Source organism: Panthera uncia, chromosome X (genome assembly GCF_023721935.1).
Source record: "Panthera uncia isolate 11264 chromosome X, Puncia_PCG_1.0, whole genome shotgun sequence".
In the NCBI taxonomy this organism is placed as follows: domain Eukaryota; kingdom Metazoa; phylum Chordata; class Mammalia; order Carnivora; family Felidae; genus Panthera; species Panthera uncia.
Genome location: NC_064817.1, coordinates 46007673 through 46035199, shown reverse-complemented (window position 1 = coordinate 46035199; position 27527 = coordinate 46007673). Strand labels below are relative to the sequence as shown.

The 27527-nt window shown below is 37.3% G+C and overlaps 1 protein-coding gene across 3 annotated transcripts in view; it reads right to left on the bottom strand.

Annotated features, from left to right (window-relative positions):
* The window catches only part of RRAGB (Ras related GTP binding B), a 51154-nt gene extending 25245 nt beyond the window's left edge, over window positions 1–25909 (bottom strand). For 2 of the 3 annotated variants that reach the window (XM_049644644.1, XM_049644645.1), the window contains exons 1-8: window positions 25131–25909; window positions 24250–24283; window positions 21620–21719; window positions 16965–17048; window positions 14948–15014; window positions 12319–12541; window positions 2810–2905; window positions 458–580 (exon numbers count right to left, since the gene is read on the bottom strand). In XM_049644644.1, coding sequence (XP_049500601.1) covers window positions 458–580; window positions 2810–2905; window positions 12319–12541; window positions 14948–15014; window positions 16965–17048; window positions 21620–21719; window positions 24250–24283; window positions 25131–25222 — 819 coding nt within the window. In that variant the 5' untranslated portion in view covers window positions 25223–25909. The remainder of the gene's footprint in view (window positions 1–457; window positions 581–2809; window positions 2906–12318; window positions 12542–14947; window positions 15015–16964; window positions 17049–21619; window positions 21720–24249; window positions 24284–25130) is intronic. The other variant, XM_049644646.1, reaches the window with a different exon arrangement.
* Between the last annotated feature and the right edge of the window lie 1618 nt (window positions 25910–27527).

Here is a 27527-nt window from a genome sequence, read left to right as displayed (position 1 = left end):
AAATAAAAACGCCAAGGCACCTCTTTCCCCTTCCACCTCTCCATCTGAACTCTTAGCTAAATCACTAAAATGACCATTATACCTCTTCCATGTTAAAAGTTTTCAAATCAGTCTTTTGGAGAAAGGGGTAGGATAAGAGTTTTCTCAAAAGGAAAATACCCCTTATTTCATAATAAAAGTCAATAGGAAATTAGGAATTATTTAACACAAATGAATAATTTTTAGCAGAAATAATCTAAACTCTATAATAAGGCATGCTTGTAAAAATCTAAGTTTTACTAACTACTAAAGAGCTACACACCAAAGGACTTCTTTTGGGTCACCTGTAAATAAGGTTATATATGCTGATGCAATGACGAGAGGGAAAAAGGTTCTTCCTGAAAGTAACAACATGTTGTTCTCTGTTGCTGGATAGAAGGTAAGTGTGAAGTACACCTGCAGAACAGAAAGTTCTCACCAGAAAAGTAGCTCTCTCAAACAAAAGGACTTCATCAGCCTCAATAATTTCAGCAAAATTCCTTAGGTTCATTTCCAGCTGCTGAACATTGGGGATCAGCTGATAAACAATGCTGGACCAAGCCTAACGGAACAGAAGCACAGTGTAATATTACTAACAGGTAGGCAGTCCCAGACCTTTGCAAATGAGTAAGTATACTATAACATATGGACAGCAAAATATGGTGATATAGAGTCCCAAACAAATACTTGTAACGAATATGGTATGACACAAACAAAATGAGATGAAGGTGATATTTGATTATTATCCTTCAGATGGATTTTTTTTAAAGTTTCAAACACTTATAAAATGCTGGAGAAACTTCTTTCCATTGATAATTTTTTAAAAATTAATAATTTAATTCCATGACGTTTGCCTTAAGAATAGTTGAAAACTCTGATTTACTGGACCAAATAAAACGTTTGTAATCCAGCCATTCAACAAATATTTAAGTGCAATAATGTAGACCACTCTAAATATCAGAAGATTAATAGTGCTATATTTAACATAAATCCAAGAATCAATTTTGTAAAAAATATCATCAGAGTCACATGGAAAAATGGCCCCTCCCCTTAATGGGATAATGTACAAAAGAAATCACAAGAGAAATTAGTGGCATTGTCATTCCAAAAGGCTTATTATTGTCAGTTGTATAAATTATTGATCCAATTGAATTAAAAATGGTCCATTGTGTGATTCCTAAAACTGACTTCATCCAGAGAAGTATTACTAATGTAAGTAGTTGAAATTAACCACACCCTCCCTCTATTCTCTTAAGGCTCTTTTATTTGCATTTCCATTGTAATAATTCCTTCCAATTTGTCTGACAAGCTTGTTCTTCTCTCCCCTACTAGAGGGCAGGAACCTGGTCTTAGTCAATTTGTGTGTCCAACAGCATTAAGCAGTTATGCAACGAGTGCTTGTAGAATAAAACAAAATAAAAATTTAAGTCAGCTCTATGCAACATTGATGTAAGAGATAGTAGTGCCATGTCTCTGTTCCAATTAGTTTTATTACTTAAGCATAGGGGTTCAGGTTCCAAGTTCCCAGGTCGGTGTTAATGTCACTGCTGAATTTACCTTGGAGAAGGCACCAAAGCTAACCACAGCAGAGACATTGTCACTCACAGCAGTGTTGTGATTAGCCAATTGTCTTTGGTCGTGTTATGTATTGCCATCCTTCACACCGCAGTTGGTTCTTATCAGTGCGTCATGTCCATCCTTATTCACGGTTACCTGTTCTATGGGAATAAGGCTTTGAGAGAAATTCGGCCCAAATTAATCTGGAGCAGTATTTCCTAGACAGGTATCTCAAAATGATCTGTTATTAGAGTGAGGCTGAGTCAACAATATTGGGAAAAAATGAATTAGTTTAAAAAAGAAATCAATGGCTATTTTTAATGCCCATTGGTTTTTCTCCTTGGCAAATCAGGTTTCTGTGCTTCTCTGGTTGTAGATAATTGTCAGATGCAGTTGATAATGAGGCTGTAGCTACCAGTGACAGAGAAAGATGCTTTCCCACCCAGAGTCAGACTTGTCAATGAATATTAGCAGCAGGAAGGAAAGGTCTGACCAGGAGAGGACCCCAAAGAAGCCAGTCTTTCAAATCACCAGATCAGTAGGGAAAAAGCAGGATAAGGAGCCTATGTGCCAATAATGTAATTTCAGCTTAATCCGTAACATAGCTATTATAACCTCTACAACTACTACAAGCAGTGTTTCCATTCCAGCAATGGAAACAATCCTGGTTAAAAGAATACTAGTCTCCAATATGGCATGAAAGTTGCTGCTACCATATTCTAGGCATAACATATCTCATTTTAAGACTCTCTTTTCCAGTATCGTCCCTAAATGTTGTTATTCTACTGCCATCCAAACTGAAGCAGACTAGTTTATATACTGAAGAGATACCTGAATATTACACACAGATCCAATCAGCATTGAGACCACAACAGGTCACAATGGATGATGGCCAGTAAAACCTCTGCTGTCACAAAGATCAGTATGAAATTAATCATGATGAAACTGGCTAGTTCAGTGTCACTTGGTAGGTATCTCAACACAATTCAAGATCAAACCCCAAATCTCTTAAGGTTAAGTTTGATAGTTTTCAAATAGGGTAGAAGAGTTATGTGAGCAAATCATAACGGAAAACTTTCCTAACCTGGGCAAATAATTTATTGTAGATTATTTCCTTTTTCAGTTCAACACATCTAAATGGATATGACAGAGTTTAAAATCTTTTACTTTTGACAATACCCTTTTAGCTTTTTTTCATTTTCTTAAGTAAGGGCACTAAGGGAAACATACACACCTTATAGAGAGTTTCATCCCAGATAGATGTTCGGAAACAAGAACATTCCAATGGGCGAGACAAACGCCTCAGATCTTCTTCTCGCTCTTTAAAAATCTGAATTAAAAAGTCCACATACAGATTAGCATATAACAGCTCTTCTCTTTCATTGTAAAATCTGAAATGTAATTATTTCAGTGTATTTTAAACAAGAACATTTCCTCTTTCCTCAGAGGAGTGTGTACATTACTTCGTAAAATAGGATGGCAGAAATTATTTCAGGTCAGGTCTAAAAGTACAACTACTAGAATTCTTCAGGCTTCTGCTGCTTGTGCTGAGTGCTCACTGAGAGCACTGTGTTGGGAAAAAAAATTACCATACAGAGGAGTGTTTATAAAATATATCGAATGTTCCAAATCACCTAATCTGGGTCAATTTAAGGTAATAATATTGTAAATTAAAATACTTTAACCTTTGTAGGTATTTTTCTCTCTCACACAAATATATGCATATACTCAAATATATTCTCATATATATTATTTCTGAATGGACTATATTTATTTGGCTATATAACACCCCACACACACAAACAGAAATATCTATCCATTTTGGTATGATATGTATCTATGTATAAATGCCCACATACACATCGAAGAATACCTATTTGTACAAATATATATATACACAGGTATTTTCCATGACTGGGTGGGTTTGTAGTGAGCGCATGTATACACTGTGGTGGTTAATTTGATGTATCAATGTGGCTAGGCCACAGTACCCAGACATTTGGTCAAACAGCAGTTTAGATCTTCTTGTGAGGCATTTTTAAATGAGATTAATATTTATATTAGTAGACTACTCCATAATGTGGGTAGGCTTTATACAATCAGTTGAAGGCCTTAAGAGAAAAAAGGTCACCATTCCGCCAGGAAGGGGGAATTCTGCCTCCACACTGACTTCTGAATGGAACTGCAATAACTACTCTTTCCTGGGTCTCTATTGTATCAGCCTGTCCTGCAGATTTTGGACTTGCCAGTCTCCACGATTGTACAAGTCAATTCCTTAAAAACCAATCAATCAATCAATCAATCAATCAATCCCCCCTCTCTCTCTACACATACACATACACACACACACACACACTTATTGATTCTGTTTACTTGGGGAACCCACACACATACAATAAACTATCTATCTTGCTTGAAATTGATATTTAGGGAAGCACCCTAGCCACTTTGACTTCAAAACTTGCAAGTTTTAATCTTTAATTAAATGAAGTACACTTTTATTAATTGAGCTTAAAATACCACAAAGAACATCATATATCTTTGGGGATATATTCTATAAGCATTTAGGAAACAATAAATTGATTAATAAAAATGAAAATTAATTTAAAAAATCCATAAGGACCTTATTTGTTGGAATGCTCTGTTTTTCTATTGCAAATTGGGCCAGGTAATGAGGTGATTTTTAAAGGAAACAAAACAGAAAACAAAACAACAGCAAGAATAACAATAACACAGCCCTCATAATCCCAAGACTCAAGCTACATGCAGATATTCTACTGAATTACAACAGAATTAATACTTCGTGAGAAAAGGAGAGAGAGAAGGAAAAAAGACTAGATACTCAAAAATAGTTTTCAGAGTCAAATACAGAACCCGGTCAAGTTGTTTATAACCTGTAAGTTACCTAGAAACACCAAAATATGCCCAAACACCAAACACTGGAGGCAATACTGTAACTAGTTATACAAAAAAAGTATTCCTGACTGTAGCTATTACCATAAAATTCCTTTAAATAAAGGGTATCCTTAGACTCCTAGGTTCCAATCCAAAAAGGAACTGTATTCTTCTGTATCACCAAAATATTCTGAAACTGCTTTTCTTACCTTTATCCTTACAGGATCTTCTCTTTCAGCTTAGACTTTAAAATAAAATCCTCTTATATTGCATAAACTAAAGTTGGACTATTTTTGTTACTTGCCAGACCTGGGGTCTCATAGCTAGCTAGGAGTCATCTCTTTCTACTGTGTCTTCTTTGGTTAATTTATGTGTACTAATCCCCATGCTAGAAAAGAAGCCAAAGATACCATATCAGTGTAATTAAGAGGGACTGGGCATTGAGCCTAACCCAAAGTGATTGGCACTTCTATTGGTGCATAAATATTTTCTAAGTTAACCTAGTGAATGCAATAACCCTTCTTCATCTCACCCCTGGTGGGTCTTCTAGCCTTCACAGTAACTACCTCTTCTGAAGGACAATAAAACAGGATAAGTAAACATAAACATACATAAAGGAGGATGTAAATGGAGAAGATGGCGGACTAGGAGGATGTTAAGCTCATTTTATCCCACGGACACACAAAAATAACAGTCACATCAGTGCAACCAAACAAGAAAATAATCTAAAGACTGGCAGAAAGAGTTTCCATAGCTAATAGAACACACTGAAAGGGTGAGGGGCAGAGATGTGGGGAACCAAACTCTCAGCCAGACTAACCACAAATGGGAGGTACACCACAAGCATGGAGAAGGGAGAGGAGCAGACCCCACATTAGGCACCCCAGACATAGGGATCTGCACTAGGAAGATGAGTCCCCCTAACATTTGGTTTTGAAACAAGTGGGTCTTAACTTTATGAGTTTTTATAGTCAGGGGGCTTAAATTCAGGTACTTTAAAATCAGCTGGCTCAGCTCTGGGAGAGCTGGAAGGCAATAGGAAACTAAGTCTTCATCCTCAAAAAGTCAGCATATCAAACAACTCCACTGAGATACTGCATAGAAGCAGCAGTGTGAAAAGTGCTTAGGGTACACATTAAAGAGATTTATTTTCCAATCTCAGAACATGTGAAGGAGGGCAAGGGATCTTTAGGAGACTTCTCCAAGAACAAAAGAACTGGTGGGAGCCATTTCTTTGCACCCACAGCCTAGATAGCTAGACACTTGCAGAAAATACCATGAACACTTTCCACTTTGCTTGCTAACACTATGTAGCTCACCCTCACAATCTCTTGTGGACCGGTCCTATCCAACCCACTCTACAGAGGAGTCCCTCCAAAGCAGGTCCTGCATGTCTCATCCTACAGGGGCCAGCACTACTCCAAAGTAACTCCTGTACTGGGGAGAGGGGAAGATAACCCTTCGACTAAAGCCTCGGTAACCAAGCCTTATAACTGGCAGTATAGAGAGTCCTGGGGCGCCTGGGTGGCTCAGTCGGTTAAGCGTCTGACTTTGGCTCAGGTCATGACTTCCCAGTCCGTGAGTTTGAGCCCCACTTCGGGCTCTGCGCTGACAGCTCAGAGCTTGGAGCCTGTTTCAGATTCTGTGTCTCCCTCTCTCTCTGACCCTCCCCCATTCATGCTCTGTCTCTCTGTCTCAAATATAAATAAACGCTAAAAAAAAATTTTTTTTTAAAAAAGAGAGAGAGTCCTGCCAGACATTACTCCTGCAGGCCCTGCGGGAATCTGGCCTGACTCCTGACCCCACACACCAACAAAAGCCTCTCAAGGGACAAGGCAGGGAGAGCACTCTGCTGGTAGGTGCTATTTCAGCCCCTAAAGACAGACCAGGAGAAGAGAGCTGGTTCGTCTCCAGACTCTGTCCACAAATGAAAGCCTCTCATTAGACAATGCAAGGAGAGTGCACTGCAGTTTGATGCTACTGTAGCCCCTGCAAATGTGCTGAGGGCAGGCATCTGGTCTGATTGCTGAAACCACCCAATGATAAGCCCACAGTGGCTTCAGACTGCCCTCTTAACAGAACAGGGACCAAATCCTACCCAGTGCATGCATAATAGGCAAAGCAGGCCATTATAGCATACTGATAGGAAGGCAAATGTGGCTCAACCAGAAGAATAAGTCATACACAATCCACACAGGAGAAACTCCTGAGGCACCTGGTTCTGATAAACAAGGGACATTGTGCTACAAGCCACAACAAGAACTTTTCTTCATAAGGCTATTACTTTCAATACCAGGAGACATAAATGATCTGACACAGAAACAAACACAGAGTTAGATAAAATGAGGAGGCAGAAGAGTATGTCCCAAATGAAATAGCAATAGAAAATAAAAGCAAAACAGCTAAGTGAAACGAAGATAAGCAATATGTGTGGTAAAGAATTCAAAGTAATGGCCATAAAGAAGATACTCACTGGATTTTTAAGAGGTAGAAAATATAAAAATAACAAATAAGAAATGAAGGATTCAATAGCTGAAATTAAAAATACACAAGAGGAAGATGGAATCAATAGTTTAGAGGAGGAAGAAGACTGGATCATAGAGCTGGAAGAGAGAGTAATTAATAGGAAGAACCAAACTGAAGAGCAAGAAAAAAAAAAAGGAATAATAAAAAATAATAGGTTAAGGAAAGTCAACAACATCATTAAGTGTAATAACCCTTACGTTATAGGGATTCCAAAAGAGAGAGAGAAGGGGGCAGAAAATGTATTTGAAGAAATAATAGCTGAAGAATTCTTTAATCTGGACAAGGAAACAGATATCCAGATCCAGGAGGCACAGAGAACACCTAAAACAATCAACCAGAGGAGTACACACAAAGACACATTAAAGTAAAATTGCAAAAAGTAGTGAGAAATAGAGAATTTTAAAAGCAGCATAAGAAAACTTATACACATAGGAAATCCCATCAGGCTATCCACTGCTTTTTCAGCAGAAACTTGGCAGGCCAGAAGGGAGTGGCATGATACATTCAAAGTACTAAAACAAAAAAATCTGCAACCAAGAATACTTTACCCAGCAAGGCTATCATTCAGAATAGAAGAAGAGATAGAGTTTCACAGGCAACAAAAGTTAAAGGAGTTCACTACCACTAAACTAGCCTTAAAAAAGTTAAAGGGAATTCTTCAAGGGGAAAGAAAAGGCATGACCAGGAAAAAGATTATGAAATTATGATGAAATTATGAAATGAAAACACTTCATAGGTAAATATAAACATAATAAAAGTAGACTAATTACTTATAATACCAGTATGGAGGTTAAACACAAAAGGATTAAAATCAATTATATTGATAAATATTTCTCCATAGATTCACAAAATAAAAAGTTATGAATTATGACATCATATACATAACAGGTTGTTGATGGCAGGAGTAAAAATTTAGTACTTTTAGAATGGGTTCAAAGTGACCATCTGTATGGGTTAAATTGTAGTGTAGGGCTAACGTAGCTTAAAAAATAACAGCTTTGTTCTGACACTGAAGGTCAAGAGATAATAGCCTTGCTTTACTCTTGTAAATTACGCTTCACACTCTTGTAAATCAGGCTTCACCAATGAAGGAAACAAAAGCTCAAAGAAAAGAGCATCAGAGGCAAGGTCAAGGAGATCCACTGGTTGCAACTTAGCGCAGAAAGTCTAAAACAATCACCTCATCCGGCAACTGTTTCTAGCTCATCTGGGAACTGTTTCTCTGTTCTGTTCCCAGGTGATAATAAAATGATGTGATCAGCCATAAAAACTCTGTATCCTGGTTGTTCAGGGCCACACTCTTATCAAGAGTGTTGGTCCCGATCGGTTGGCCTTGCCTCTCATTGCAATAAACTTTGTTGTGACTGTCACTGGTGCCCATAGCATTCTGTTTCAGGAGTCATGTGGATGCAACACATCAACTTAACATAGACAGCTATAGTCATCAGATGTTATATATGAGCATAATGGTAATCACAAATCAAAAACCTATAATAGATAACCAAAAAATAAAGAGAAAGGAATCCAAGCGTATCAGTAAAGAAAGCCATCAAACCACAAAGAAGAGAACAAGGGGAAAAAAACACAGAAAAACTACAAAAACAACCATAAAACAAATAACAACACAACAATAAGTACATATCTATCAATAATTACTTTGAGTTTAAATGGACTAAATGCTCCAATCAAAAGACACAGCATGACTGAATGTATAAAAAGCAAGACCCTGTCTACAAGAGACTCACTTCACACTTAAAGACACATGCGGATTTAACGCAAAGAAATGGAAAAACATTTATCATGCAAATGGAAGTGAAAAAAAAGATGGGGTAGCAAAGCTTATATAAGACAAGATAGACTTTAAAACAAATACTGTAATAAGAGACAACAAAGCATCATGTAACAAGAGACAACAACTACATGATGATAAAGGGAATGATCCAATATGAGGTAAGAACAATTATAAATATTTATGCAATCAACATAGGAGTACCTAAATAAAGAACATAAAGAAACAAACATATAAACACAAAGACAAGCATTGAAAGTAATAATGGCAGGGGACCTTAACACCCCATTTACATCAATGGATAGATCATCAAGACAGAAAATCACCCAAAAAAAAATAGTGGCTTTGAACACTGGACCACATGTAACTAACAGATATATTCAAAATATTCCATCTAGAAACAAAAGAATACACTCTTTTAAAGTGCACATGGAGTATTCTCCAAAACAGATCACATGTTACGCCACAAAATAAGTCTCGGTAAATTATAAAAGAGTGAAAGCATATCATGCATGTTTTCTGACCACAATGGTACAAAATTAGAACTCAATCACAAGAAAAAATCTGGAAAGATCACAAATACATGGAGACTAGGGCGCCTGGGTGACTCAGTCGGTTGAGCATCTGACTTCAGCTCAGGTCATGATCTTGCAGTCCGTGAGTTTGAGCCCTGAGTTGGGCTCTGTGCTGACAGCACAAACATTTAAAGAAGAATGAATACTATTCTTCTCAAACTATTCCAAAAAAATATGAGGAAGGAAAGCTTCCAAATTCAATCTATGAGGCCAGCATTACCCTGATACCAAAACCAGATAAAAACACGACAAAAAAGAAAACTACAGGCAAACTCACTGATGAACAAAGATGCAACAATCCTCCACAAAATATTAACGAACTCAATCTAACAATACAGTAAATAAATCATTCACCATGATCAAGTGGCATTTATATCTGGGATACAAGGCATTTAATATTTGCAAATCAATCAACGGGATACACCACATTAGCAACAGAAAAGAGAAAAAGCATACAATCATTTCAATAGATGCAGTGAGAGCATTTGAAAAAATATAATATCCATTCATGATAAAAACTCTCAACAAAGTAGATTTAAAAGGAACATACCTCAACATAATAAAGACCATATGAAAAACCTACAGCTAACATTCTCAATGGTGAAAAACTGACAGTTTTTCCTCTAAGATCAGGAAAAAGACAAGGATGTCCACTCTCACTACTTTTATTCAACATAGTATTAATAGGAAGTCCTAGCCAAAGCAATCAAACAAGGAATAAAAGGCATCCGTATTGGTAAGGAAGAATTCAAACTTACACTGTTTGCTGATGACATGATACTATATATTGAAAACCCGAAAGACTCAATCAAAAAACTATTAGAACTGGTAAATGAATTCAGTGAAGTTGCAGCATATAAAATTAATATACAGAAATCTGCATTCCCATACACTAATAATTAAGTAACAGAAAGAGAAATTAAGAAAACAATCCCTTTTATAATTGCAAAACAAAGAATAAAATATATAGGAATAAACCAAGCAGATAAAAGACCTGTACTCTGAAAACTGTAACATACTGAAGAAGGAAACTGAAGATGACACTAACAAATGGAAATGATATTCCATGCTCATGGATCAAAAGAACAAATACTGAAATGTCCATACTACCCAAAGCAATATACAGATTTAACGCAATCCCTATCAAAATACCAACAGGATTTTTAACAAAAGTAGAACAAATAATCCTAAAATATGTATGGAACCACAGAAGACCCCAAACAACCAAAGCAATCTGGAAAAATAAGAACAAAACTGGAGGTATCAGAATCCCAGATTTCAAGATCTACTACAAAGCTGTAGTAATAAAAACAGTATGGTACTGGCACAAAAATAAACATAGAGTCCATGGAACAAAATAGAACACAAATACACCCACGCTTATATGATCAATTAATCTACCATAATGGAGGCAAGAATATACAATAGGAAAAAGACAATCTCTTCAACAAATGTTACTGGGAAAACTGAATAGCTACATGCATATGAATGAAACTGGACCAGTTTCTTACTCCATACACAAAAAATGAACTCAAAATGGAGTAAAGACCTAAATGTGAGACCTGAAAATGTAAAATTCCTAAGAGAAAACATAGGCAATGATTTCTTTGACATTGGCAATAGAACCATTTTTCTAGTTACATCTGTTCTGGCAAGGGAAACAAAAGCACAATCAAACTACTGGGACTACATAAAAATAAAAAGCTTTTGCACAATACAGGAAACCATCAATAAAACAAAAAAGGCAACCTACCAAATGGGAGAAAATATTTGCAAATAATATATCTAATAAGGGGTTAATATAAAAAATATATAAAAAACTTAATAATAATAATTCAACCCCCCCCTCCAAAAAAACCCCAAAAAATCCAATTTAAGAAATGGGCAGAGGACATGAATAGACATTTTTCCAAAGAGGACATACAAATGACCAACACACATGAAAAGATGTCCAACATCACTAATTATCAGGGAAGTCCAAATTAAAACCATAACAAGATATCACTTTACACCTCTCAGAAAGGCTAAAATAAAAATACGCAAGAAATAACAAGTGTTGACGAGGATGTAAAGAAAAAGGGACCCTCATACACTGTTGGTGGGAAGGTAAATTGGTGCAGCCACTGAGGAAAACAGTAAGGAGATTCCTCAAAAAAATTAAAAATATGATTTTCATATGATCTAGTAATCCCACTACTGTGTATTTACCCAAAGGAAAGGAAAATACAAATGTAAAAAGATATGTGGGTCCCTATATTGCAGTATTATTTACAATAGTCATGATATGGCAGCAACCCAAGTGTCCATCCATAAATGAATGAAGAAGATATGGTATATATATACAATGGAGTATTATTCAGCCATAAAAATGAATGAAATCTTGCCATTTTTAAGAACAGGGATCAACCTAGAGAATATAATACTAAGTGAAATCAGGCAGAGAAAGATAAATACCACATAACTTCATTCATTTGTGGAACTTAAGAAACAAGACAAAGCAATAAACAGAGGAAAAAAAGACAAAAAACCAGACTCTTAAATACAGAGAACAAACTCCTAGTCTCCAGAGGGGAGGTGGCTGGGAAAAATGGATGAAATAAAGGGGATTAAGAATACAGTTACCTTGATGAGCAGTGAGAAATGTATAGAACTGATGAATCATTATACTGTACGGCTGAAATATAACACTATATGTTAATTTTACTTAATTAAGAAAACATACAGGCTGCTTAATGATATCACATTGACAAGTTCCTTACATAAACCTGAAAATTACTTGCCAAATGGATATTATATTTCCCTTACCATGGAAAATTTATGAGTATTTTTAAAAAACTTTGAGTGCTTATGCTGAGATTTATTCTTCCTAAAAACAATCCTACCATTTACCTATATCTGTAGAAAAGAAGTTTAGAAAGCATGTCAACCATTTTGTGCAGCACCCTTTATATTTCTTACCAGGTCCCGTTGATCCTCCTGTACCAGATCCATTTTGTGTACTAAGCAAAAGATTTTGGCATCTGGAGAATTCTGCAGAATAGCCTCTAGGCATGATTGGTAATAATGCATGTCCTTTTCCAATTCACGGCTTTCCACATCAAACACATATATCAGAACCTCCACATTTCTGAAGATGTTGTCTCGCTGGCTAGTGAAATAATTTTCCATGAAAGTGTCCTGTCTAGTAGGAAAAAAAAAAATCTAGGTAGTAAACAAGTCCTTGGTTTAGTCACTCCTATTTACAATCTATTTTTGTTGGCTTAATCAATGTGAAAGATAATCTTACAGCTTCAAATTACTAGGCAAATAAATAGTAAAATAAATAGGCCAAAAAGGTATGGCCTCACCTTATTTCTTGAGCCCCACCTTGCACCACTCTTTGCTCCTCTCCTTGTGTTCCAAATACACTTTGACCTTCTCTCATTTGGACTAGCCTGTGGTATACCCAACAAGGGGCACTTACACATTGTTTACTCTGCTGCACATGCTATTCCCCTATCTCCACATCTAATTAACTCCTACTTGTCCCTTTAGATTTCAGTTCAATCCATATTTCCTCACAGAAACTATCCCTGATATCCCTGTCTTGAGCAAATCCAGTCACCATAGGCCCTAATATAACAGTTTTTTTTAATATTTATTTATTTTTGAGAGAGAGCATGTGCACAAGTGGGAGAGGGGCAGAGAGAGTGGGAGAAAGAGGATCCAAAGCAGACTCTGTGCTGACAGCAGAGAGCCCAATGCGGGGCTCGAACTCATGAGCCGTGAAATCATGACCTGAGCCAAATAGGACACTTAACTGACTGAGCCACCTAGGTGCCCCAACACTGTTTTTATTTTTCACACTTAACCACAAATGTGATATCACATGTGTCTGTGCAAATTTTTAATTAATGGAATTCACTTCCCTACACAATATATTCCATGAAAGCAAGGATCATGTCTGTTACTGTCTGTCGTTGTTTCCCAGCTTTATGCAAAGAGCCTGCCATAGGGTAGGTGCTCAGCGAATGTTTATTGAATGAATAACCGTCATATACTCTAAACTATATGACAATGACTCCAAGATAACTTTTTATAAGTGTTGTTCTTTGACCCTTAGGCTGTGTGCTGCTTACCAAGAACTTCTCAATTACCAGGCAGCCAGTGAAAAAACAGTAGTTTTGCTGGAATTTAAGAAACGAAACAAGTAAGCAAAGGAAAGAGAGAGAGAGAGAGAGAAAGCAAAAAACAAACTCTTAAGTATTGAGAACAATCTGATGGTTACCAGAAGGGAAGTAGGTGGAGGAGATGGGTGATATATGTGATGGGGATTAAGGAGTGCATTTATCGTGATGTGCACTGGTTACTGTATGGAATTGTTGAATCACTATATTGTATACCTGAAACTAATGTGAAACTGTATGCTAGCTATACTGGAATTAAAATAAAATAAAATAATAAAAAAACAGTTTTGTCATGTCACAAGCTTTTAGTCTTGTACTTTGTTATTAATTAGCTGTGTGACCTTGGGGGATTCATAAGCTCACTGGACGTCAGCTGCCTTATCTGCAAAATTAATAACACCTTAGTGCCTAAAAGCAAGGAACTATAACTAATCTCTTGAAATAGATTACAGAACTAGAAGAATTATAATGAGGAAGGATTTGAATGGAGAGAGCTCCTAGAGCATTAAGTGAACCATCTGCTAGCAATAATGGAGTCATTTTCTTATAGAATATTTGGCTATTTCATTATTCTTTCAACAAAAAATTCATTCAGCACCTGTTATATGGTTGGTTCTATGCCAGGAGCTGGTAAAACACTGAGCTAACAATAATGTCTGTCTATTTTGTGAGGAACTTTCCTATGCATTTATATATCATCTTACTGAATCATCAAAACAACCCTATTGAGTGGGTACCACTATTATCCCTTTTGTACAGATGAAGAAACTGTAGCTCAAGAGTTTAAGTAATCTACCCAAGATAACACAGCTAACAGAGGTGTGCTATAAACCCCAATCTAACTCCAGAGCCTAGGCTCCTAACCACTGTGCAGCATGGAGATGCAAATGGCCATATTGTAGGGAGCAATATCCACATATAAGCACAGTGAATGTGCATTTGTGATGGACTATTCTGGAAGTGCCTCAGCCATGAGAGGAAAAACTGTTTCCTACTCCTCCAACAGCTGGTAAGTCAGCTGGAGAATATATACTTAGGGCAATCTACAGTGCTTAGGCTGCCTGGAGATTGAAAATAATAAAGAATGAGGTGGTATGGTATGATGACTAAGAACTCAGCATTGGTGTTATGACACTTGAGATAAAAACCTAATTTCTTCACCTGCAAAAGAGGGTGATAATCTATCCCATACTACAGATACCTAGATATAGCTTATGTTACTGATGATTAAACATGTCACATATGGCATGTTCACAATTACATAAAAGTCAGAAATCTTTAATCAAGTGCCAGTTCTGAAGTAATTTCTATCGAATGTATCTATTACAAGTGATAGTTACTTTAATGTATTTTCTACACTTGATTATACTAGGTGCTATGATTATTGTCACTGGCCCTACAAACAAGCAGATGGTACTTACCCACCACAGTCCCACAGGTTCAATACCAGGTTTCCCAGAAATCGAACATGAGAATGTTCTACATCAACTGGAAGACAAATATGACAAATCTAGTATCGTAGCATGTGAGGTGAAATTCAAAATAAGCTAACCCAAAAAGAACTAACCCATGGAATTTAGAAGGACCAAAGTGGAGTGAAATGCTCAAAGCTACAACAAGAAGGTGATATTTAGCTTAGTAGTGTAGTTTAGTGGCAAGGTGGGCACCTAAACTAGTCTGAGCTACAGAGCTGGCTTTCATGTACGTCATTTTACTTTTTAGTACTTTAGTGCTTACAGCAGAAACAATCTCCAATTATAATATTAATGTTAACATTTCAACATGTAAGACAGAGACATATACCATTTAATAGCTCTTCTCCAACCCACCAACACCCTCCACAAAAAAATTTAATACCAACACCAAATACAAAACAAGCATAAAACATAACCCAACTCACTCCCTCTATTGGTTTCCCTATTTCAGTTAATGATCCTACCACTGTCCCATCTGGAGGGGGGGGGGAACAGGTCATTGTAGACTTCTCTGTCCACATTCATTGATATTCCTTTGTAATCTCTCAATTCCACACCTTGTTTTACAACTTGCCACTAACATTAAGGAAGGCCCTTTACCTTTCCAAGCCTATATAACTATAATAGCTCTATAATTACCTCTTACCCACTTTACTTCATCCTATAGGCTACTGTATAATTACCTTACCCACTTTACTTCATCCTATAGGCTACTGTCAGGTTCATCTTCTTAACACTACTTTGAACATGTCACTCCCCATTCAAAAAAATTTCAATGGTTCCTCCATGTCTACAGGGGGGCATTCAAGGTCCCTCAGAATTTGGCTTCCAATCTACCTTTATATCCCCAGTGAGTCACATTAATAAAGCCTTTTGCTTCAGTCCAATTTGGTTTGTTCATAGTCCTCCCCAACCCCACTACCTCCCCAACCCCCAATATACCTTACACCAGGGGTCGCAAACTTGCTAATATGGGCCAGGCCAGTAAATGTACAAAAGCAAAGATAATCATGTATGGAGAGCAAACATCCATCCAAGGGGATGATGGAGTGGTTGTCAATTACTCAATTACTCAGCTGTAGCTCATTTGTCAGGCATGAATGTGGGATCAAGATGATCATATCTTTAAAACTTCCAATAGTAGTAGGAAATCCATATTTTTGCAGAAACTTTTACATATTAATAACTAATTCCAATTTTTCTAAAACATTGTACAAGCCAAACAAAACATATCTACAGGCCTTATCCAGCTTATAGACTGCCTGTTTGCGACCTCTGCCTTACACTTCTCTCTGTACTCTATACTTTGCCTACTCTGTTCATCTGCCTAGAAAGTCCTCCCCACCTTTCTTTCAAAGTTATGTTCATCTATTAAAACCCAGATTAAATTCCACTTCCTCTAAAAGCCCTACCTGGCCACCCCCACTTACCGTCATCACTCCCTCTGAATTCATTCAAACATTTATTAAGCATCTACTCTCTGCCAGGCACCAAAAATCACAAGGAGGAATAATGAAAATTCTTATCCTGAAAATTTCCTTAAAGTCTAGCAATTATCATTTATACAATTTATGTGACAATCAATCATACAGTGGTGTTTCTTCTATGACTATCTTGAATCTATTGCTTAAATTGACTGCTCTCTAAACTTTGTGCAATTTTATCTTCTTATAACCTAGATCATAAGCAGCAAAGCATTATTATAAAAAACATGGGCATTGGAGGTAAACAATTTTAGTTCAAATACCAGCTGTACTTCTCTGTGTGACCTTGGGCAAGTCACTTAACCTCTGAGTATGTTTCCTTTTCTATTAAAAAAGATGGAAGGCATGCTACTGACCTCACAGGATTATTGTGAGGTTTAAAGGAGTTATCATACAAGTGCCTGGCACGTAGTAGGTGCTCAAACTATTTCCCTTCTTCCCCTTACTTCCCCCTCCTTGGAAAAGGAATCATATCTTACATGTCTTTGTATTTCCAACAGAGTCTACGAGAGAGTAGGTGCTCAAACTGCTATTAATTTGAAGACTATGTAAACGGTCTAGTACTAAAAAAAAAATGGAAAGAAGTGCTACTGAGAAAGGGAAAGACAATAACAAAAGAAGTGACAGGATTCAGTGACTGTTTAGATATGAAGCACATGGGACAGAAATCTGGTTTCTACTCCCATATCAGAAATTGTTCTCATCAAGTGACCAGTGGCCCCATTATCAAATCCAGTGGACTTTTTAGTCCTAGTCTTACTTTCTGCAGCATGACACTGTTGACTACTCTCTTCTCAAGAAATTCTCTTCTCTTGGCCTCTGATATCATACCTATAACCTCTCTGGCAGATCCTCCTATTCTTCTTTCTGTCCCTTAAATGTTAGAGTTCTTCAGGATTTCACCTTTGGCAACCTACTTTTCTCTCTAGATTTTTCCCCCAGGCAAGCCTTCTATTCCAGTTCTATTATTTACCATTTGGATACTGTTAACTCATAAACGTGTATCTCTTAATATAGATGTCCCTCTCCCTTTCTGAAACATGTATTGGACATCCTCACTTGAATAATGCACAAGTATCCCAAACTCAGTGTATCCAAATATACTCATCTCACCATTTTCCCTACAAAATCTATTCTTTCAGTCTTCTCCATCTCAGTGAATTTAACCAGTTGCCTAAGCCAAACCTTAATTTTATCCTTGAATCCATCCTTTCCTCTACTATTCCCCCCAAACCTATCAGCAAGTTCTATTAACTCTACCTCTTAAATATATCCCAAATTCATTTTCTCCTCACTATATCCACTACCACTACTTTAACCCAAGTTAAGGTCCCATCATCTCTTACCTTGTCTACTAAAATAGTTTCCTAATTTATCAACCTGCTTCTACCCTTGCCTCCGTCCAATCTTTCCTCCATGTTAGATATAATGGTCTCCCCAAAATGCAGATTTTACTCCATCCTTCTTTAAAAAGAAAAAAAAAAGTTTCTGTATATGTATGATTGTATACACCCAGGAAAAATAAAAAAGGCCAGAAGGACAATTTCAAACTACTAATGGTGGTTGTCCCTAGGAAGCAGGCCTGATGATGAGGGAAGGAGTAGACTTTCTACACTTCTATAATACCTGAATTTTTCGTATTACTTTTGTAATTAAAATTGAAAATTAAAAATAATAAAATCTGATGTTACTTTTCTGTTTAAAATTCTCTAGGGGCTGCCCTCTACCCTCAGTTCAAACTACCTGACTTGGGTTATAAGACTTTATGATCTAACCCCTACGTTCTGCCTCCCTCTTCTATTCTTCCTGTCCTGCTGTCATAAGAGCAACTGAAAAGAACCAGAAGAGAGCTTTGGGAAATCACATACACTTATGGGGCAGAAAGAAGAAAATATTTTTTAAAGGAGTAGGGATAGTTAAAGATAAAGGAAGAAAACCAGGGTAATAAAGCATTAAATAAAAGCCAAGGGAACAGAATTTTGAGAAGGTAAGAAATCTTGGAGCTGTCAACAGTGTTTGTGACTAAAATACTTCAAAATTATATTTTTATTGACAAGTTTACTATTCCAACAAACACATTTTAATAGCCCTCTAATAAATTAATTATATCACCATTCTGTATCTTTACCTCAAAGTTTAAAACACAGTAGGCTCTAAGTTTAACAAAATAAAACTGGATTTTTTCAGCAATGACAAGCTAGAAAAACATTAAAGGTGATATAATATTTTAGAAGTACTCTTTTACTACTTTTAAAGAAAATCAGCAACTGCATAAAAAAACCAATAAGTGAAAATCAAAGCACTATATGTATTTTCAAGTAGTCTTTAAGTTTAGCAGTAGAATCCAGACTTTTCTTCAGCAATGACAAATTAACTAATGATACATTCAAGCATTAAGTCCAACATAATTATTTAAAGCATATTTTACTACCTTTAAGGAAATATAGTAACTGCTAGCAAAGTATATCAATAAAGCTCCCACCTGAGATATTCTTAAGGACAAGTGTCCTGTCCCATTCACAGTGCCTGGCACACAGGACGATCGAGAAAAGCACTTGTTGAATAAATGGACTGCTTGAATATATGGGGTTCATATAATTTGCAACATTCTGTTTGTAACCTTTTAATGCTGCTGCTAGATTACTTCAAAACTATTTCAAGTAGCTTGAATAGTTTTGAAATTTGGGTTTCATGACTATTCACTAGACTTAGGGTAGTAAATCAACCTCTGCTGATTAGCTAAACACAAAAATATTAATTGACTAGAAAAAGGTACTTCAGTAAAATGTACATAATTTAAAACACACAAAGAATGAAATTCCCCAGGCATGGTGGCTATAGAACAATGGACAGAGCAGGAGCATATAATGACATTTAAGTTCTAACACTTGCTAGTTGAGTAAGCTCAACTTCTAGTTCATCTATCAAAATGAAGTTAATATAAAGAGTAAATAAAAAAGCATATAATAAATACCAGCTTCCTCTAATATACTGAAACCATATGATTATTAGGTCCAGTTATTTAACTTGGGAGAATAGAAACAAATTAAAATCTAGCAAACCAAGACATGAAGAAGTCTGGAGAGGTACTTTTCTAAAAGGAAGTCTCTCAAGGCATGACAAGCCATAGGACCTTGTCCTGACCAAAATTTTTGAGGAATGGCTTAGATGAAAACTAGATGAGATGCTTATCAAATGTACAAAATGCACCAAGCTAAGAAGAATAGCTAACAGAACAGATGAGATAATAAGCATATAAAATGAAAACAGTATTGGATCCTTTTTCTACAGATAAGGAAACTGAGGCCCTGAGAGATAATGACTCATCCTGGACTTCACAGTTAACAAACAGTGGGTACAGGAACATAAAGGCTAAAACAAACAAAACTGAGTAATTTAATAGATATAAGAATTTATTCTTAGATTTTAAATATTAGCTGCACAAGAATCAAAAGGATGATATGTGTTTTAGTAACAATGTATGTGAAAAGGATTTTTTTTTAGTATGACTCAATATAATGAAAACCACTCCAAAAAATAAGAGTAGGGGGCTAGACTGTGCTAACAGCAGTGCAATGCCCAGAATAAGAAATATAATAGTCCTACCCTGATCTGATCAGATCACATCTATATTCAAGTCTCAGCACTTTAAGAAAAACATAGACACATTCAAACAAGTCCTTAAAATGCTTCAAAATGATGTCAAATGAGGAATATATGGAGGAACTGGAGATATTTAACTTAGGTAGATAAGATTTGGGAAGCAAGGATAGATTGAGACATTAATCATACTCAAATATTTGTAGAGACACAAAGGAACAAAAAGAGGACCAGCTAACAAAAGGGAAATAGATTTAGGGTTCTAACTAAGAAATAGCTTTCTAACTATTAAAGCTGCTCCAGGGGTGCCTGGGTGGCTCAGTTGGTTAAGCGACCAACTTCAGCTCAGGTCATGATCTCAGGGTTCGTGAGTTCGAGCCCCGCATTGGGCTCATGCTGACAGCTCAGAGCCTGGAGCCTGCTACAGACTCTGTGTCTCCCTCTCTCTCTGTCCCTCCCCTACTCTGTCTCTCTGTCTCTCAAAAATAAAAATAAACATTAAAAAAAAATTTAAGGCTGCTCCAATTTTGACAGTATGTGTGTGTGTGTGTGTGTATGTGTGTGTGTGTGTGTCTATATATATATATATATACACACATATATATATGATACTCCCAGTACTTTATAAACAAAAATGAGGTATCCTTCTTTGTATCCTAGGGTGTGGAACATAAGCTGTTTTAAAATGTTTGTGGTTCTTGAAACAAGAATGAGATACCTTATGAAGTAGTGGGTGACTTGTCCCTAAAAGTGTTCAAGATGCTAGAAACCCAGATCAGGAATCTTTGAAAGCCAGGTAGGGCAATGCTTTCATCACTTAGAGGCCAAGGACCATGGCAGAATCCAGAAATGCCTGGATGTTGCAAAATAAATTGGCATTACAACCTAGAGACAGAAGAGGTCTTCCAGAAGCATAGATCCACTGAACTGGCAGCCACAGCAGCCCAGTTAGCCTATATTACAAAGCCAGATTTAACATTCAAACAAAAAAGGGCAATGAAACATTTCTCAAGTCAGAGCTGGAACTCCATTGAGAACATCTATATATATATCCAGGAAGAGAAGCAGCAGAGAATACACATCAAGCTAACCTCCTTCCCACAGCCCCCGCCACCCAGAATTTACCTTTTAATGACTAACAGCTTTAAAAAAGTCTTAGAGATTTTATTGTTATGCTTATTAATAGCTATCATGTTATTTCCTTTTATATAATAAAAACAACCCCCTACAAAAAAGGAAAAAATAATCAAACAAAAGGGTCCCTATGTTTATTTAAGAAACAGCAGGATAAAAAACAAGTTGGACAAGGGTATCCTACTTGGTAAGCAACCTAGAAGGGACCTTCCCAAGAGAGCAAGTAGTAGTAACCAGAATTAGGCCACACCCCTCTGAGAAGGAATGAAAAACAAAGGAGAAACATGCTCCAAAACAAATCTCTCAACCTCTGCATCCCTAACTTACTGCAATCAAGTGCCTTAGGCAGACTATTAATAGTTAAGATCACCTGATTTCACAATAAGATAAAACATCTTACTTGTTGCACCAAGGCGACGTGTGTCTCTGGCAATATAATTTGCAAAGATAATAGACCTCATACTGGTCTTACCAGACCCACTTTTACCCATCAACAGCACCTAAGGACAAAGTGAGAAAAAACAATGAAGTTAGAAATCTAGAGCAAATCAAGTATAAAGGGACCCATGTCTCTCCTGTACTTGATGTTTTACTGAAGTGACAGTACCAACAACCTGCTGCAAATACTTGTAACTAACTAGTTCCCTGACCAATGGTGAATACAGAGATACCTAAAATTCCAGGGACCAGGCACTTACCAGTCATGGATCACACATCCTCTTGGCAATATAATCGCATGAATTTATTATGCTACCATTATACACTATCATATATTCAGAACTATGTTAGAGAAATAACAACTTGAGGAAATCAAACCCTGACTCATAATCTAATGCTTCACGCACTGAACTACCTGGCAGGGGATTTCATTGTAACTGAAAGTTCCTCCTCCTGATTAAGGTCAACCTTTCCACCTCTGCCCTTGATCTCATGCCTTCTACTTACTCTATGATTTTATTCTTTAATTAGTCTGTATATTTTTTCTTTTTAAGTGTCCCATGGCCTACAAGATCAAGTCCTTAAACAACATATAAGACCTTCCTTGATCTGGCTTATCTACTTCTCTGTAATTACCTCCTGACCTTCCTGGCTTGGAACTTTTAGAGTCCAGCCATACTGAACTGAACTGAACTGCTTATATCCACTTTGATTGCTCCCAGAACTCCAGGCAGCCCAGATCTATGTCTCTGTTTCATGCTGTATTCTCTGCCAATAACTTTCCATTCCTTTTTCTTCCTTCAGCTAAGCTCCATTCATCTCTCAAGACTTGGTTCAGTAATAAACTCCTCAAGAAGCTTCTCTGATCTCAATGTCCTAAGGTGGCTTGGGTGCATCTCACCTCTTTCCTCCCATGGCACTTGTAGAGCATTGCAAAGACCATAATGCACTGCGGTTATCTGGGATTTTTTTGGTCTTTCACAAGACTCTGAGTTCTTGAATAGCAGGGAGAATACCCTTTGTATCTCCAGTGCGTAACATATAACAGACGCTTAAAATATGTTCATCAAAAGAATGACCAAGCTATCAAAACAAAGACATAAACCTAGCAAGTTTTTAATGATGAGAACTTTCCAATGGAAAAGGTGAACTTATGAAGGTGAATAGCCATCATATCAAAGTCAGCACCTAACAAAGACAGAAAAACACCTATCAAAGATACTGTAGATTCTTGCATTGGAGGGAATTTGGTAAGGTAACTTTTCAGTCTTTTCAAACTTTAAACTTTATGGACTATAGTTCCAATTACCTTGCTTTTCAAATGAAGGGGGTACGGTTATATCTTCAATCCCTAAATAATTTATGAAATTTTCTAATTACAAATGTAGGGAGTATTGACAAAAGTGTATTGCACTCAGACTCAATTTAATCTAATCTAGCTATTTAGCTACATAACTTTATCTAACAAAATGTTACTGACAAGCCAGTCTAAGGCTGTTGGAAAAATTACTTTGTTTTATTCTTAATCACACAGAAATTTCTGGTATTTTTAGCCAACCTTATTGACAGCAACTTTAGTTTTTTTAAGTGTATTTATTTATTTTGAAAGAAAGAGAGAGTGCTAGTGGGGGAGGGCAGAGAGAGAGAGAGAATTCCAAGCAGGCTACATTCCATCAGTGCAGAGACAGATGTAGTGCTCCATCTCATGAACCATGAGATCATAAACTGAGCCAAAATCAAGAGTAAGCTACCCCAATAGCAACTTTGGACAGGCTCATTAAGAACATTCCTTTAGCAAACTGAATTATATAACTGAATTATTGGATGAAGTTACGGGTAAATATGGTGTTTTTCTTGTGTTTTTTAATTTAAGAAATCTTCAACTGCTTAGGAAAGAGTAACCAAGGCTAACGGTGTTAGGTGCTAACTTAAGGCCTACACATGCATTTACTCATTTAAACTTCATAACAGCCCTATGAGATAGATCATATTATTATCACCATTTTACAAATGAAGAAACTGAAAGCCCAAATTTCAGAAATTTGCTCCAGAACTGTGCCCTTATTGATTCTGTCTAACCCCCAGGTGGGGCACAGTACCATAAGAGCACAAGGGAAGGAATGTTCAATTCCACTTGGAAAACTCATATAAGACATTATAGAGGTAACATTTAAGTTGGGTTCGTTGGGTTCCACAAAAATGTGCAGGAAGACGCCTGTGTAGTGTTTGTGTATGGCTTGCACAAAATGCAAATTCGTAATTTGTAGAAAAACAGATTCTGTATAGCTACGACAAGGTGCACAGGTGTGGCAGATTGGTTTAGTCAGGAAAATTTTTAAAGGGCATTCTATACTATGAAGTCACTTGAATTTCATTCTATGGGCTTTGGGAAGTATGTGAATGACCCAGTTAGATTTAAATATTAGAAAAATTAAATCTGATAGCAGAGAAGGGGATAAGAGTCAAAGAGAAAATGTAGAAGATTCCTGAAATGGTCCAGGAAAGATGATATATATACACCACAAATTTATTTCCTGAATCATATCTTCTTACCTTCACTTTTATGTATTTGATGTAATTAACATGTCTTACCTTTTTCTTCATGGCTGTATTTGGTAGCACCCACCTGCAGATATAAACCAAAAGACAGTTTCCAGGATCCATTGCCTTAGAAATTGGAATTTAAAAAATACAAATAAATGTGGAGTTGCAAAAGAACATGTTTAGCACAACAGCTGAGTACAGCTGTGTGCAGGAACTCCGTTAAAGAGGTCCTTGTTCTCCTAAATTATAAAACTGGATTCAAGTTCCCTAACCCCTAATTACAGTGCTCAGGAGACGGCTCCTAAGGTTTATTTAGTGATATAAATGAGCCATAAAATTCAAGATTTAATTTTTTATTATCTTAAAAAAAATTATCAAAGCAACATATATAAGTGCTTTAGTGAAACAATACTGTCCTATTTGAATGTCCTCTATTATTTTTAAGTTAGCCTATTTTTAAAACCTGGAAGTATGTTTAGTCAGCTGTCCTTCCAAGTCATATTTTACTCATTACATGCACAAAGTATATACAATAGAAATCTCAAGTTCAGGAACAAAAATGCACTGAAAGTACTCTCAAGCCACTGATCTCTGCCCCGGAAATACCAACCTTCTCCCTAGTCGTCTTATCCTCAACATGATGATGTTAAATCTCCTTTACTGATAATTCAAAGAAACTCAAAACTATCTTCTCAATTAGAACAGTTCCCTCAACCTCAGGACTAATATTAGGCCCATCCCAAGGGTTGTTTCTGCCCAGTTAACGACCAATCGATTCTCTTTCCAGTTTATCCTGTCACCAAAAGCATGACACCAATCAACCTTACTGGTAAATCGAAGCAATTTATCATAGGTGGGATGTTCTAATTCATGATATTTTCTTCAGTTAGAACCCCCATTCTAGGTTTGACATAATAAACTTCACCCACCCTAGCGATCCTTCAGGTTCCCCTATGGGAGGATCCATTCTTGGCCCCAGATTCTCTTTCTCCATCTTTCTCTCAGAGTCAGATTCTTCCATCGTGCAACAAGTCCTTTCCAGTCCTTTCTAAACCGCAGTACTCTTTTTCTTTTTTCTTTTTTTTTTTTTTTTTTTTTTCCTTTTTTCCTGTTCACACCCTCAGTCGCCTACTTTAATTGCCTGTGGCCGCTAGGCCTGCTCTATTCTTGCCTCCGCCTTTGTCCACTGGGGGGCTGCTTTCCCCACGGTTACTTTAAACCGCCTTGAACTTGGCCTCAAGGAACAGCCTAGCTGGCCAGTTCAAAGGCTAAATGATGTGGTGGTGCAAAGGAAGAGACGGAGGATGAGTGAAAAAGAGGAGTGGTGGGGACTCGTGTCGAGTTTGGGCCTCAGGACCCAAAGTCTCGAAACGCAAATGTGACTTCACCCGAAAAGAGGTGGAGACGGCGGAGGTGGCAGAAAGAGCAGACCCGTGCGGTAGGCACTAAGTAGTGACTGTCCCCACCGGCTTCTCGTTACCGACCCTGGTCGCCCGAGAGCGTCCGCCGGCAGCGGCAGTTATGACCCAAACGCCCGCCCTTCAGGAGCCCAGGTACCTCACCGCGGGCACCGTCAGCAGGCCAGGATCACGTGGGCACCTCCTGTAATCCCAAAGCCCGTCATGTGACGGGCTGCTACCCAAGGGGCGGGTGGACTGGGAAGACTACCATAGATACTGCGCGGAGAAAGACAGAGCGCCGCCAGTCGCCATAGCTGCTATCGCTCCGCCTTGAGTCGGGTAGGAAGCTAACATCCTGTAAGCTGTTTCCTTGTGGGCTGGCCTGGCCCAACTGGCCTGCCACGCAGAATTAAAGGAGACGTTTTCAATTTCAGTTCTTCAACGCTAGCTTCTGTGTGTGTGTGTGTGTGTGTGTGTGTGTGTGTGTGTGTGTGTGTGTGAGAGCGTGTGTGTGTTGTTGTTGTTGTTGATGTTGTTTTGTTGTTGCTGTTTTAATTGCTATTTCACCCTTAACATTTTTCTGTGAGGAAGGCCAAGCATCGTTTTTGTCTTCCTGCTTTTTAAGTCTTTGTCTTCTTTTTATTATTAGTCCCTGTAACCGAGCTTGTAATGAAATGACTTATTACATCCAAAGTGATTACAACTAAGTCTTTCACATACTATGCACACAATGAAAGTTATTGCTGGGACCAGGTATTCATTGGGAAGTCTAGAAAGCATACTCATCTCCAAACTTGTTTAAAAGTGGAAGGGAAATAAATTCTCACTGACCATAGTAAGAAGTCAATAAAGTCTAAAATTGATGATGAAGGGACATTGATAGGTATTTACATAATATATTTAGACATAGAGACCTCCAGATAAAATGGCCAAAAAAGTTCAAAGGGGTTGCTTCTGGAGAGGAGCAGGGTAAAGGAAGTGAGGGGACTATTGCTTTTCATCTTAAGCCCTTTTGTACTATCTATCTATATCTAGAGATATAGATATAGATGGGTATATCACGTGTATATGTTACTTAATAAGAAAGGAAAGGAAAGAAAGAATGACAGAAGGGAGGGAGGAAGGGAAAGGAAACTGGATAGAACCAGGGTGCTATCTGCTTCCAGATTTCCCCAATTGCTGTTCTATATGATCCCTTCTCACCACAGCTGCCATGCCTCATGAAATACTTATTTCATTCTGATCACAGCTTCCTTAGCCCTATCACTCCCTATTTTCCTCCTTCTTACCAGCTTCCCCCAAACAAGTATTTGTTCAATTTTGTGTGTGTGTGGTGAAAGACTGAGTCCCAAAACCCTCCATAGATTCATTAGATTCGTTGCTGGCCATACCATACAGTGAAACTAAGCCATGCTTAGTGTCAAAGATAAACAGAGTCTGAGTTAAAGCAGTGAAAACAGATTTTATTCAGTAACTACTGACAGTAGAAGGAAAAGCTGAGCTCCATTCCAATATGTGCAGAGGTAACTGGGCCTTTTAAAAGGACAATGAGGGAGGGGGAAGAACTGGGCTTCATTTGAGTCAGAAAAATGAAAATCTATAAAGGTTGGTCAGTATAAATGCAATTAAGCTGTTTGTTAGCAGGCAGTTATCAAAGTCAGGAATCTATCTTCCCATAGAGACTTGAAAACAAAAGCCCTATCCTTCCTGATTATTGTATTTCAATGGGATGGCTTTCAAGTCCTTGAAAAAGACACTTCTGAGTTGTAAGAGATACATATTCACAATTGTAAGCCCTTTACAATAATCTGAGAAAAATAGGTAAGGGACCTATCATCAGGCTGTATAGAACAAACAGTAAGTTATCTTTGATGTGTTGAGCTTTCTCAGGCACTTTAATGGAGGTTTGGAATCAACAGAGAGCTG